At 41.0% G+C, this 13,737-nt stretch overlaps 1 protein-coding gene across 7 annotated transcripts in view; it reads left to right on the forward strand.

Moving 5' to 3' along the window:
• Positions 1-13,663, forward strand: part of samd10a (sterile alpha motif domain containing 10a) — a 45,620-nt gene extending 31,957 nt beyond the window's left edge. For all 7 annotated transcript variants that reach the window (XM_027288827.1, XM_027288829.1, XM_027288825.1 and 4 more), the window contains 5 exons: positions 3,499-3,689; positions 5,207-5,388; positions 11,881-12,049; positions 12,142-12,282; positions 13,377-13,663. In XM_027288827.1, coding sequence (XP_027144628.1) covers positions 3,677-3,689; positions 5,207-5,388; positions 11,881-12,049; positions 12,142-12,282; positions 13,377-13,399 — 528 coding nt within the window. In that variant the 5' untranslated portion in view covers positions 3,499-3,676 and the 3' untranslated portion in view covers positions 13,400-13,663. The remainder of the gene's footprint in view (positions 1-3,498; positions 3,690-5,206; positions 5,389-11,880; positions 12,050-12,141; positions 12,283-13,376) is intronic.
• Positions 13,664-13,737: the final 74 nt, after the last annotated feature.

Raw genomic sequence — 13,737 nt, forward strand, 5'->3', positions numbered from 1 at the left:
GCTCAGCACCACCACAGAGTACAGTGTGTACACAGAATAAGACTGCCCCCCTGTGTTGACTACTGGTTTAGATATTCTCTCTTTTAAATGTTCTGACTTTGTTCTTATTAACAGTTTACAAAAAAGTTATTGATGAATATGAAACCATTAACTCTGCCTTGTGTCCACGTTGTTTTTTAATGTTTGGCCTGGAAATAATAGACCGGGGATGGATTTTCTGCATCTCTCTGGAATGACCATAAAAATAATTGATGAAAAAGAAAAAAAATCCTTTTCATTAAAACAAAAGGGGAACTGCTGAGTGTAAACCTCAAACGTATACTATTAATATTTGAGGCTCTTTGATGTTCTCTCCTGTGGAAACCATTAATGCAAGCGATCCCTTTCATCTTTTAGCACGCTAACCAGGCCAAATGTGTCCATGCTTAAAGTTTAAGACAAGCCTCAATGCTCCAGTGTCTGCAGAAAGCGCTCATACACACACCCTGCCAATTAAACTCTAGCAGCCAGTCAGCTGAGCTTACAAAAACTGGGATAGTACTCTACAACCACCTCTGTTTAAAAAAAAATCAGGCTACAACCAGAGAGGCGGTGATCACAGGTGTTGAATGGAAAGATCAGTGCGAGTAAATCGGGCTCTGATTGTGGGAGGATGCAGGAGAATATCTGACAGATGTTGTTATTTAGTGTGAAGTCATTTCAATTAAACATCAATCACATGATGCAATGTCGAAAAACTGCAGAGAGCTTTGCCTCGCATCAACTCTTGGCATCTTTTGATTCTTATAAATCCAGAGAGAGAGCGAGAGAGTGTCACATCAGGACAGTGAAGGCACGCCATCACAAACTGTTCATACTATGAGCAGGGCTGTGATAAGAATAACAGAGGAGCGCTCAGCCAGTGGGGACAGTGTCCAGATTAAAGAACCTGACATGATCTTAAAGGGGTCACCAAATTTTAAGTAATTTTCCATTGCATTGGAGGCAGTGTATGATATTCTCTAATTTTATAAAGGATAAAGCTTCCTTGCATGCATAGTACTGACTTCCATCGATCTTGTTCAGAAAGAAAAAGTTGAGTTATCCCTTTGATACATATATTTTTATTTTATTTTTAATCTAAGGTGGATGGAGCAATAGCATATTGTTTATCTGTGTTTGTTTTAAGCGGTAACCTCCATGAAGCCAATGCGATGTGCGAAAAACTGCAGTTCCTCAAACGTCCACTTGAGGCTGGCTACGGAAGTGAGTCAGTCTCCATAAGTCCCCATGTTCAAATGTCCAACTTCACAGCAGAAATAAACATGTTTACAGCCTGGTACAAAAATCTGTTTTGGTCTCTTTAGCTAATTTCCCCATTCATAACAACTGTACTGAGGGTGAATTTATATACAACTCAGCTGTTCATATTAACAGAATTAACATTGTGGCCGCTTTAATTGACAGGTATATAGTTATTGATGGCTTGTTTGAGCACCTAGACTTCATTCAAACTTTGCTGATTCTTCATTATTCAGGAGGCGGCAGAGTCAGGATTGCCAAGATGAGCCGCTGAGCTTCATCACAGATACGATGTCCGCATTTTACACAGTCTATGGTTTATTTGCAGTCACAGATTCAACTGCTTTATTTGGCTGAGAATCAGTCTAGACTCCACTAGGAGGCAGGGCACCAAGTGTGACTCAGAATAATGAAAACACTGTGTCTGTATTTGACTTGAGTATGTTCAGATGTTTGTGGAAGCATTACTATTTTATTTTTCTGAGGGATTCAGAAGTCTACACGGTCATTAAAGTTGTAAGTATGCAAATATTCCTGTGACAAACATCTGTGTCAATGCACAACATAACACCTGCACACGTTCACTTCCTTTACAGATCAGGTGCCACGCACAAACCTGTTTAATATTTTGCCTTGATCTCTCTAAATCAGCTTTCACCGCGAAGGTCGCCTGCCAGAATCCGCCTCAGGACAGTCATGTTTTAGTCTGAAAATCAGTTTTTCTTCTGCTGCTTTCTGTTTGTCAACACAAACAGCTGCGCTGTGAGATTTGTGTTGGCTGTCGATTTCAGCTGTTTTAAAACCAGAGCAGCCTGATGTTAAACTATGAGATATTTATGAATATACAGATGAGAACCACAAAATATATTTCAGTCCAGACCCTTCAGGGCTGATCCCTCAGCTGCTGCCTGGAGCTCTTGTAAAAGTTGTAGCAGCGGATCAACAAAATTCAATTTGCCCTGCTTTTTATTAGGTCTTGATATATTCATGTATTCCTTATTCGTGCTGGGACATTCGTCCTCAATTAGCCACATCTGCCCTGCTGATGCTGGTTCAGACAGTATTGATGACATGGCACAAAACTTATTACTAATATATGGAAAACTCATGTCCCTACTGTTGTTGGTGCTTGGTTAGAGGAATAGCTCTCTAAGTTAACAAACTCCACCTATCAGCACCTCTAATTATTATTGTTTACATATTATATGTCTGTACAAAATCAAAGTGTAATAATGGAAAGTCGCAGATTTTCTTTGGGGTACTACTGGGTAATCATATTTTCATAAAGATCACTATAAATTTACTGAAATTTTCAGTCATGGTTTTGCAGAGAAGCGTAAAGATATTCTCTGAATTATTATGAACAAACACCACACACTTCAATAAAGTGATAAGAAAACAGAAACAAATACTGAGTACACCATCCAGGTACTCGTGAATCTTACCATAATTAACAATGTGAACACACTCATAAACTCAAAACAGTGAATTGAGACAACCCCTTTTCTTTTTAAGTTTTTATTTATTTGTTTTCTTGTGGTCTTTTTTATTTTCCTGGCAGGAAGCGTGCATAATTACATGCTCTTTTAATGGTTACTGGTTTGTGGTGCATAATCTGGAGGTCATAGGTCATCTAATCCACACATAGTGTAAGATATGTGACCTATAAAATAACCATGGGGGGTTGGATGAGAGCTCAGTGATCTGCAGCTCTCCTGGACAAACCCCCACATAGAGGGGTCCATCACACAGAGTGGCCCACTGCCCACAGGCGCGCACAGAGCTCTCTTTCTTCCAGAGAAGGCTTTAAAAAAAAAAAAAAATCGGGGGAATTCCTTCAGTTGGATGCAGCAGTGATGAGAAGCCTTTTCATCCGGCTGTTTTTCAGAGCCTCCACTGGGCTGCGTTAATTACAGGGCCCGGGGGCTGCACTTTGAGCTCACTGCGCTTCACGGAGGCTCTTGAGAAAAAGCCGCGTGTCTGATTCTCACGACACATAAAACACACACACACACACACACACACACACACACATATAAATACACGCTGCGTGTGCGCGCACAGGCTCGTACCCGAGCCGAGCCAGCAGAACCAGTCAGCCAGCTGAGCCGCTCGGGGACATTCCTGTGTTGTCTTCAACAACTTGAGCGCACACACGCACACACGCCGCTGGGTTGGACCGACGTGAGCTGGTTTAAAGGCTTTTTTTTAACACAGTCAGACCAGTAGGACTTGGAGAAGATGTGGAGCTTCGTTCCTCCTGTAAGACCTCACTGAAACTTTTGTGCGTAAAACCACCGAGGACAGGAGGAGGAGGAAGAGGAGGAGAGGTTGGAGCAGGACCGCGCAGACGATGGGAGACTTTGCCTAGATCCACAACAGGCACGGAGACAGCATGGCAGTGGACGGTAGGTCGCTTTCTGTTGCTTGTATGACCACAAATGCGTCGAAATTGTCTTTAAAATCGCGTTGACTCAACGCAAACATCAGCGTAAAACACGCATGAGTTCGTTTGTTTAACCCCAATACTTGCGTTACTGGTTCGCCAGGTGTGCTGGTGGTAACTGGTGCTTCACTTTAACCTGAGCTGTCACACTTAAAACGTTACATTAACGTTCATTAAACGTAACAGTGTAAGAAACAGAAGCTTAAAGGTGAATTTAAACCTTTATGAACACCTGAAGGGACAGCAAGAGGAGGGTGCACGGTGGTCAGTGACCTGGTGCTGAAACGGACAGCTCTGCAGAGGAGACCAGTATGACCAGTGTGATGGTTTGACTCATGCTGTGGTCAGTTTAAAGCCTGTAGAGCTCTGTGTGATTTGTATTTTATTCTGAAAAAGTCTTAAAAGATTAAAATCCCGCTGCTTTGATCTGCAGTGTGAAACATATTGCGGACAGTTGGAGACATTTCATGCTCATGAAAGAGTTTTTCTCTCCAGCGCCGGCTCTTTATGTGTGTGTTAGTTAATGAGGAGTTTTTCCTCCCTATAAACCAGCGACTAAGGGAAGTAAAACTCAGTGTGACAAGTGGTCTTAATTATCTGTAATTAATCCAGGAGTGGAGCACATTTATGTTTACAGCGCCAGCCTAGGGGGGGGGATATTGGAGTCTTGGAGTTGCACCTCAAAGAATCCAAGAGTTTTATTCCAAATAATCCGATGCTGCTGGATTGCCTTGATGATTGCAGGACTTTGCAGGCTCTCAGTGGGAGATGTTGAATGACAGGAAGGAGAGAAGCAAGAGAAGACACTCTTTCATCTGCTCATCTCCCCCGACAGACTCACTCGTTCGTTCTGTTTTCATATTCTCTTAGTCAACTAAAGATGACTGAAAGCACACATTAACGTACACACAAACACAGCTGCACACGTTCGCTTCAAGCACGGTGAGAAGAAGAAGAAGATTTTCTTTACTCCAATCTGGCACATGAATCAGTAATGACCCTGTGGCTTTCTGCCAGGATCTGCACCAGGAGCGGTATGTTTACTGTAGTTCCACTCTTTCTTTAATTACTGGATGTTGGGAAGCCACCTGCTGTTGAGTGGGTTTGGATGTCTGCCTGCATGCCTCCTCGTAATGATGAGAAAGTGGCTCGCCTCACAGTCCTGGCATTCACCAACAAGCTCTGTACAAAATAACAGCGATACTAAAACACTGATTTACATAGATTATACAGAGGAGCTCGTCCAGGTTCAGGTGACTGTGTGTTGCCTCATTCCCGCTCAGTATTAATAGAGCGTGTGCGAGCAGGTATGTCGTAATGAGATCATGTTTAAATGACAGGGTCTCCAGGTGAGTTCAACTCTTGGCTTTTGTTTTCAAGTCACGCAGAGTTGCATGTCTCATGCTGTTTTCACATTGTCAGTGGTTACAGGCAGATCCGGCTGTCTAATCATTACACTTCTCGCTTTTATCTCTCCAGCGGCATCCAGTTTTAGTTTCTGCAGGCCAGCTGTGGAGTACAGAGCTCTGCCCGAGGACTTCAAGCACCAGCTGAGTCGACGGACAGGTGGGAATCTAACCTGGCATGATGGGCGTGGACAGAAAACCGCAGGAGGCAGGACAGTAAAGCTGCTGCAACAGCCGGGCACGGAGGCCCTGCAGGTATTAAACAATTACATAACCTCCACATGTCGAACAGCACATGTGTGATACCCCACAGGCTTTTCTGCATTCCCCAAGGTCAAGGAGATGTCGATTTTCCTGCTTAACACTGCTTTAAATCAGTGTCAACAGCAAAACTGAATTAATTTGTGCAAAGAAATCAGCACGTATATCCTTCAGTTACTGACCGATGGTGTTTTTATTGGTCATTTGGTGAAATATCTGTGTGGTCAGGCAGTAAAAGTAAATTCAGCCATGCTGGAAGTTGGGTTGCTAACATTGTTAGTGTCTTTCATTGGAGCAATTCCTACCTCATTACATGACATGATTCAGATCATGAGGTAATATAGAGAGTGATGAGGCTGCTGAGAGTTTCAATAACACACCTGGACACATAAAGGGGGAGACAGCTGACACCAGCTAAAGCCCGCCCTTTCTACATGTGACGGACACAACACTGACTCAGTAGGTGTGGCAAGATCAAAGTCTCTAGGCTACAACGGAGCCATGACATGCTACAGTTAGTAGTCACTGACAATATTAAAAAAGGACGTAGTTTCCATGATGTCATCCACTAGGGATGGGAATTGAGATTTTTACGATTCCATTATCGATTCTGCTTAACGATTCGATTCTTTATCGATTCTCATTTGGGGAAAAAGGAGAACAAACAGTTTGATCAGCATCATCTAGAGGAGGTAGTGAACTGGAGCGAGTACAGCTGCCAGCCTCTGAGCCAGCCAGACTCTCTCTCTCGTCATGGTCATCTTCTAAATGTAATGCAGAAGGCATTTGTTTAATGTGAACTGTTATAGCATGTTCTACAAAGCAGCACATCTCACTAACATGGTAGGCAGTGCGTTATTTACCTTCTGTAGTAACCGCAGAGGTGCTCATAGCCTGGCTGCTGCCGCTGCTGCTAGGTTGAGATTCATCTCCAGTCCGAAGCATGTCAAAAACACGACATTCATTTAAAAATATTGCATGTTTCTGCATGTTCGTCGTGTTCCCTCCCGACGCTGTTATCTACACTTTCCAATGATTGCAAGTCGCCTTGTTGCCATCTGTTTTGGTAAAATGTAGCCAAACTTTGGAGTGTTTGGAGTGAACCGAGTGGGTGCCATTGTTTACTACTGATTGCGAAACTTGCGTAAGTTACGTGCCGTAATTTGTCGTGCTTTCTGGAATCGATAAGAGAATCGTTAGATAAACTGCCAAATGATTCCATGGAATTGAAACACACAGAACCGGTTCTCAACAAGAACCGGTTCTCGATTCCCATCCCTATCAGCCACAGGTGTGTGGTGGCTCTGGCCATCAACATGGTGGCTGGTTCCTGCCTCTGCCACCTCCAGGCTAATCTAATCCACTTGTTTGTCAAAGCAGCAACGTTGTTAATTATGTATAACTTTAATATAATTTGAACAGGTGTACTATAAAGATTCACCCTCAGTACAGTTCTCATGAACGGGGAAATTAGCTTTAGAGACCAAAACAGTTTTTTGTACCAGGCTGTAAACATGTTTATTTCTGCTGTGAAGTCATTTGAACATGGGGACTTATGGAGACTGACTCACTTCTGGAGCCAGCCTCACGTGGACTGCAGTTGTTGGCTCTCCTGCTTTGGTTTCACTCCACAGCCACGGTTTGGTTGCTGCTTGAGCTGAACCCACAAACTAACACTAGCTAGTTAGGATGCAGCAATGACTCAGCGGGTGTTGCAATAACACGAACATGTCTGGTGGGAATTCGTGAAACGTTAGCAATCTAGGCTAACTGGCTTCTGAGTGGAACGCAAACTTAACAGCATAACAGCCGTCTTAAATCAGTAATGGTACATTACCCGCACAGTGAAATGGGAAGAAAATGTCTTGTATTAACATTTGTAGAGAGCCTACGAGTCTCTTGGCTCGCTGCTTCAACAAATACGCACAAACATGAGATGAAAAATGGGGAAAAAACATTCACAATAGCTGCAGTATCGTTATAATTTATATTTCCACAAATAAAAACTGAGCAGAAAAATCAGTTTCCTGTTTGATTTTTACAAAGAACAGAGCAGACGTTTTGCTGTTTATGAATCATTCCTTAGATCGGTCCGCTGTAATTCTTAATATTTCTTTCTGTTTAATTGAAAATCATTGTTGTGATAGTAGTGGTGGCATCATAAGGAAGAAGAGATCGTTACAGCCAATAGCACAGCAATAGAAAGAAAGTAGTTCTGTGGTTTCAGCTTCATTAAAATCATTAAAACACATCCCTGTTGTCTTATCAGCAGGAGTTATAGTTCCTCCCCGGCTGCTCTCTGATTTATGTGCTGTAAAGTCTCAAAGAGAAAAAATCATAGCCTGGCAGCCGGTCACCATCCATTGTTGCAAATGGGCACTTTGTTAGCAGAGAATGGATGTCGCTCTCTCCCCAGCGGGTTGGTGGGTTCTAACAGCCTTTTAGCATGGCTTTAAATAGCTCAGGTCCTCCAACACTCTCTGCTGTATGCTGCAGCAACACTGTGTCTGTTCACTGAAAGAAGCAGAGTTTAGTTTGATGATGTGCAGACTGTGATTGTTGTTGCAGGGCAGTAATCAGTATGCAAAGATCTCATCTTCAGATCCTCTTCAGGAAGCCGTTCTGTTCCAGGTTAAATTAATTTTTTTTTAGCTGATATCCATTCTGTTGTCTGATGCAGCGTTGTCAAACAGAGACGCTTTAAACCGGCCTCATTTAAAACCCATAGTTACACTCTGACAGCTCGCGCCTTTGTCTTCACCCCGCGGACGAGTCTCTTTAAAAAGGCGGTAATGAGCTGAAGCTAAAGCTGCAAACACAGAACTGGGCTGGCCTGATAACAGAGTTGTACACAATGTGCTGTTTGTTTACTTCAATCCGCTCGCATGCACGTTATGTAGCGATTGGTTTATTTTAGTTTTGAGAGGCCGTAAACTTGAACCAGTATTTAGAATATGTGAACAGACTCATCGCCAGTATGACGCACATAAACTCTCATTATGGTCTGCCTGTCATCTTCTGCGTTTCACCACCGTGGAAACAGAACAACACAAAACATTAAGTACAATAACAATATACTATATTTACATACTATTTTATTAATATCGTTGTGCAGGGATGTCAAATATTCTTTTATTTTAGCTTCTGAATAATACTTTCTGTTTTTATGCTCTAGTTTTGCATTTTGGACAAACTATTTGCTTATTATCTTTTGAATTTAAGAGATTGTGGTGGCTGAATCAAATGAATCACTTAACTGACAGATTAATTGGGGGATTAGTTGGTAATTAAAATCTTACAGGCTTACAGCCCTAGCAGAAATGGTGACATAAGATTTTGGGGTGACGATGTCGATGATGCATTCTGAATGCTGTCTGTTTGACACCATTCAAAACAATAAATTAAAACATCACAGTGATGTTGAAGTGTCAGTCCTGTGTGTGATAATTCAGAAAACATGAACTGAAACGGCAGCGATGCAGGATTTTAAACTGCTCCCATCAACAGTCAAGTGTTACAAAAAGAGGCTGTGAAGTGAGGAATACTTTGCTCTCAACTAAAAATGGGCACGCTGCACTGAGCTGATCAGCATAGAGCAGAAGGTATAAAGATAAAAGGTGGATTCAAAGCCTCGATTCAAGCTTTTATTCTGAAGGTCTTTTGTTATTTAGATCCTCTTTATCTACATGCACTGTGGGAACAGTAGCCATTCTTCCTGAGCTCTTTGTGTTTACAGTACTTAAAGGAAAATGATACACATAATTTATGACATCTCTGCTCACAATAAGACTCAAGGATAATAACAGCAACAAACAATGACACAAATCATCACAACAACAACTCAGAAACCTGCAACAGATGTGTGTGTGTGTGTACATAATATTGCAAGCTCTTAGAGAAGCACCTCACATCACACTCCGGCCACAAATAAGTCAGGATGAAGAATTCCTTCAATCAATATCAAAACTCAGTTTCTTGTGTCAGTAAATAGAAGATGGAGTGTGGAGGAAAAGTCGAATCAGTAGTACATGTTGCTATCATTACCATTCTGTTGTAGACTGAGAGGACCGAGGCTGATGGTCAGTCAGCGTCTGACGTCTGACACTGGCTCAGATTCTGGTTCTGGTGGATCAAACATGTAGCGCCGGGTAACTCCAACAATGCTGCTGGAGAGTGATTTCAGCATCCTGCTCATTTTAAAAACCAAATTTTATGAAGTTGTCGATATTTTTGATGATTCAAATTTGGCTGGGTGGTTTCTTCTTTTGTCTGACAAACTTAGAACACGTATTTATTATTGTTTACACATACTTTAATGCTACAGACTGGTTGTCGCCACCACTACTTGATAACTTACTGTTCTTTGTATTAAACAAGCTCTGCATCACCCTCATATGACTGTCTGCTAAAATAATGATGTCTGTCTGAAAAGAACAACAAGTTTCCATAAGGTCTAATTGCAGTTTGAGCTCTGGGTGGGTGGAGAAGTTTCAGACAAGCTGCTTTGTTAAATACATGTGAACTATTTTTTAAATTACTTTTTATCCTACTTATTACTCAACAATAATCAAGTGTGACAAGACTCATGTGTCAGCCAACTGTTAGACATTTGTTTTTTATGAGGAGCAGAATCAGCTGTGGTTTAGTTTAACTTGTGCGAATAATAATTCATTGTGTTGGACTTGAAGCTGCAGACTGATATTTCCCAAAGAGGAGAGGTTGTAATGGACACTGAATTATAGTTATAAAGGTATTTAATGCAAAAACAACAGAAGATAAATTAAATTTTAAATAGTAATGACCTAATGTTGGTTTCTTAGCTGGATCATCTTCTACATTTCTTTTTTCTGAAGCCAGCCCGTCTTTCTCTTCTTTCTTTTTTTCTGGGAGAAAATCTTGAGCTGCAGAAAACGCTGAGCCTGCTGAATTTTTTAAACCGACTGACTGATCAAAAGGCCCAGTTTGATTAGTCCTCCATAGTTTTACATGGCTCACATGTGTTAAGATTAAAGAGCTGGATCTCGTGATCACACTAGCCTTCACTGCTGCTCATGTTCGCCGATCTTCCAGACGACTTTCACATCATTTGTTCTGCGCGCACATACGGTCACAATCGTGCCCGCGTGCTTTAATGAACTTGAAACCTGCTCGTCAGCTGACAAGCTTCACTTTTTTTTTGACTGAGCGGCAGCAGTTTGCAGAGATCAAACATCTTATGCAGTGTGTTTGTGCATCTGATCACATCGCCTCGTGGACTCGAGATGTTTGATGCCACAGAGGCAGCTGAGGTCAGGTTTAGGGTCAGAACAAACATCAAGCTGGGAGAAAAGGTCAAGACGAACCTTTAAAGTTTGACGTATGGGTAAATACATTTAACGGCTTCCGTCTGTTTGGGTAGCGTGTGGGTTTAGTGGCTCATGGGTGTGACTACTACAAAGACTAACTCTTACTTTATAGTGCGCTGCGTCTAAGCCAACACCAGCACATATATTAAGACAATAAAGCACAGAAATAAACGCAGGCCTCTCATCCATCATTCCTCCACCCAACACAGAATCGACTGTCTTATTTATTGAGCTCAGCTCAGTTAAATGAGAAGCTGCTCTCGTGTCAATGTTTAAATATGAATCTACGACCAGCATCTGGTTAGCTTAGCTTAGCACAAAGACAGGGAACAGAAGACCCTGGCTCCGTCTAAAGGGAACAAAGTCTGCCTTGGTCGTCTCCGTGAGGTTGCCAGGCAACCAGCAAAGACTTCGGGAAGTCAATGCACCCGGCCGCGACATAGTCCCACGCATAAAACCCTCAGAGTAAAGGTCTCTAATTATTCTTTACAATCACAAATCCACTTTTTGTACGACAGAAAAGAGCTGTGAGAATTTTAACCATGAATCAACTAACATTCATAAACTCTCAAATTTAAAGGTTTTGGGGGACTTTAAAACCGCAGAGTTAATGTATAAAATAAAAACTGTATCCAGATAAATTAATAATTATTAATTTGTGAAGTGAGTCAGTAAGAACTAAGATGAATTTGCATGATTACAAAAACAAAAAACAAAGATGTGTAACAGTTAAAGGAGTTAAACTCGAATATATATATATATATATGTAGATGTATATATATATATATATATATATATATATATATATGTAGAGAGAGAGAGAGAGAGAGAGATTTATATAGAGATTTATATATAGAGAGATTTAGAGCTGCTGGAAGGTTGATTGTGTTGCCTTTGTTTATTTGTTTTAAAAAAGAAATTAGAATATTTAATACACTAAATAGCTTTTAGAAAAAATAAGATATTTAACAAATAGAGGTATGAACACTAGTACATATAGTATATATCTTTATTTTACAAACGTCAGAGTGATGTCAGACTTTTCATATAACTCTGAAACTATTGGACCGTTCTTCTAATACATGTCCATCTTTTCTGTCTGTCTGTCTGTCTGTCTGTCTGTCTGTCTGTCTGTCTGCAGTACCGTTCCAGTGACAATTATGGGATCTATCACACAAGCCCGACGCAGCCCAGCCTGATCCGCCCGGTTGTACTTTGGTCACAACAAGATGTTTGTAAATGGCTGAAGAAGCACTGTCCGCACAACTACCTAACCTACGTGGAAGCATTCTCGCACCACGCCATCACAGGTCACACTGCTAAGTGTAAAATCAGCAGACATATATGACTTTACTTTATTATTATTTATTTGATTTGAAAGCTCTCTGCTTTTTCCTTCCAGGCCGAGCGCTGCTGCGTCTGAATGGGGAGAAGCTGGCGAGGATGGGACTGGTGCAGGAAACACTTCGACAGGAGTTGTTGCAGCAGGTGCTGCAGCTTCAGGTGCAGGAGGAGGGACGCAACCTGCAGCTGCTCAGCAGAGGTGAGGCCGTGTGTGTGTGTGTGTGCTTTTATTTCTTAGCCCTCCATTCAACCTTGACTGTAAAGGAAACAAAGATTGATACCGCTTTCATTTCTGTAATCTACAACCATCAGATGGTTAGCTTAGCTTAGCATAAAGACTGGAAACAGAGGGGAACATTTAGCCTCGCCTGGCTCTGTCCGAAGTCCACCTTATCAGCACCTCTAAAGCTCGCTGATTAACACGTTATATCTTTATTTGTTTAATTCGTAGATAAACCAAAGTGTAAACTTTTACAGGGGGTTATGTGCTGGACTGTTTCCTGGCTGGTATCAGTGACTTCATTAATGTTTTCAGCGCCTGAGATCAAAGACAATAATTTAAGTGTCTGGGACACTAAAGAAGTTTATTATTGCAAATAAAATTATTACTTAAAGTTCGATTTTATGACTTTTCAAACCTTCTGAGTGAGTTTGTTTCTGAAATGTGCCTAGCAACAGAATTAGTGATTTATTCAGAGCATCAGGGGAAAAACTGAGAACATTTAATTATAATTAATTCCCATGCACGCTGCTCAAAGTAATCACAGCCCACACACACAGTCAGTGTTGACCTTTTCTTTCACTCTTTCTCTCCAGAGCTCTGCATTGAAGGTGTTCCTGCAGTTTGTATTTAAATAGTTTATCTGACTTTTGTAGATAAAAAAAAATGTGACTCGACTCAAAAGACTAAAAGAATTGATCAAGAAATAATTGTGGCCAAACAGCCTGGATGATTTTAATGTTTTATTCACATATAAGCGCAGAGAACAACAAGCAGACTATTTCGAGTCAATGAAATGAAACTATATTTATTATGTAGAATAAAAAATGACTGGCTGATGAGTCCGGGACAGATGAAAGTAAAATTCTGGACAGTTTCAGGATGCTGAGATTAAAAATTACAATTTATATATGTAAAATATGATATGTTACTTAACGAGCAGTAGCCTCATATTAAATATACAGACAAAAGAGTGGCATCGCTCTTCTCCTTCACGAAGCGAATATTTCCTTAAATGTTTAACTTTTTTTCTTTAAATGTTCTGAAAGTTTGAATCTTTCTGTCTTTCACAGGTTCCTTTGGAAATATATCGTAGCCATGTTGTTGCTGGGAGAAGTCGGACGCTGTGGATTTTAAACTCAAATAAACTCAAATGTGAATCAGATCTGTGGGGATGGATCCACCCAGCGAGCAGTGACAACCTGAATTATGTTGTTGAGCAGGGCGTTGGACAAACAGACATAAAACAGACTGACGATGAACTGTGATGAAGAAGCTCCGTGACAATCTGTCGATTTATTTCTTTATTCTGTGATTAATTATTAACTCTCTCTCTCTCTCTCTCTGGAAACTTTTTTTTTAATGTCAGATAAATAAATTAAAAATATCAAAACATCACCTGCTTTGTGTCTGTCAGTTGTTTGTGTGCATTAA

The sequence above is a fragment of the Larimichthys crocea genome, chromosome XV (assembly GCF_000972845.2).
Source record: "Larimichthys crocea isolate SSNF chromosome XV, L_crocea_2.0, whole genome shotgun sequence".
Classification (NCBI taxonomy): Eukaryota; Metazoa; Chordata; class Actinopteri; family Sciaenidae; genus Larimichthys; species Larimichthys crocea.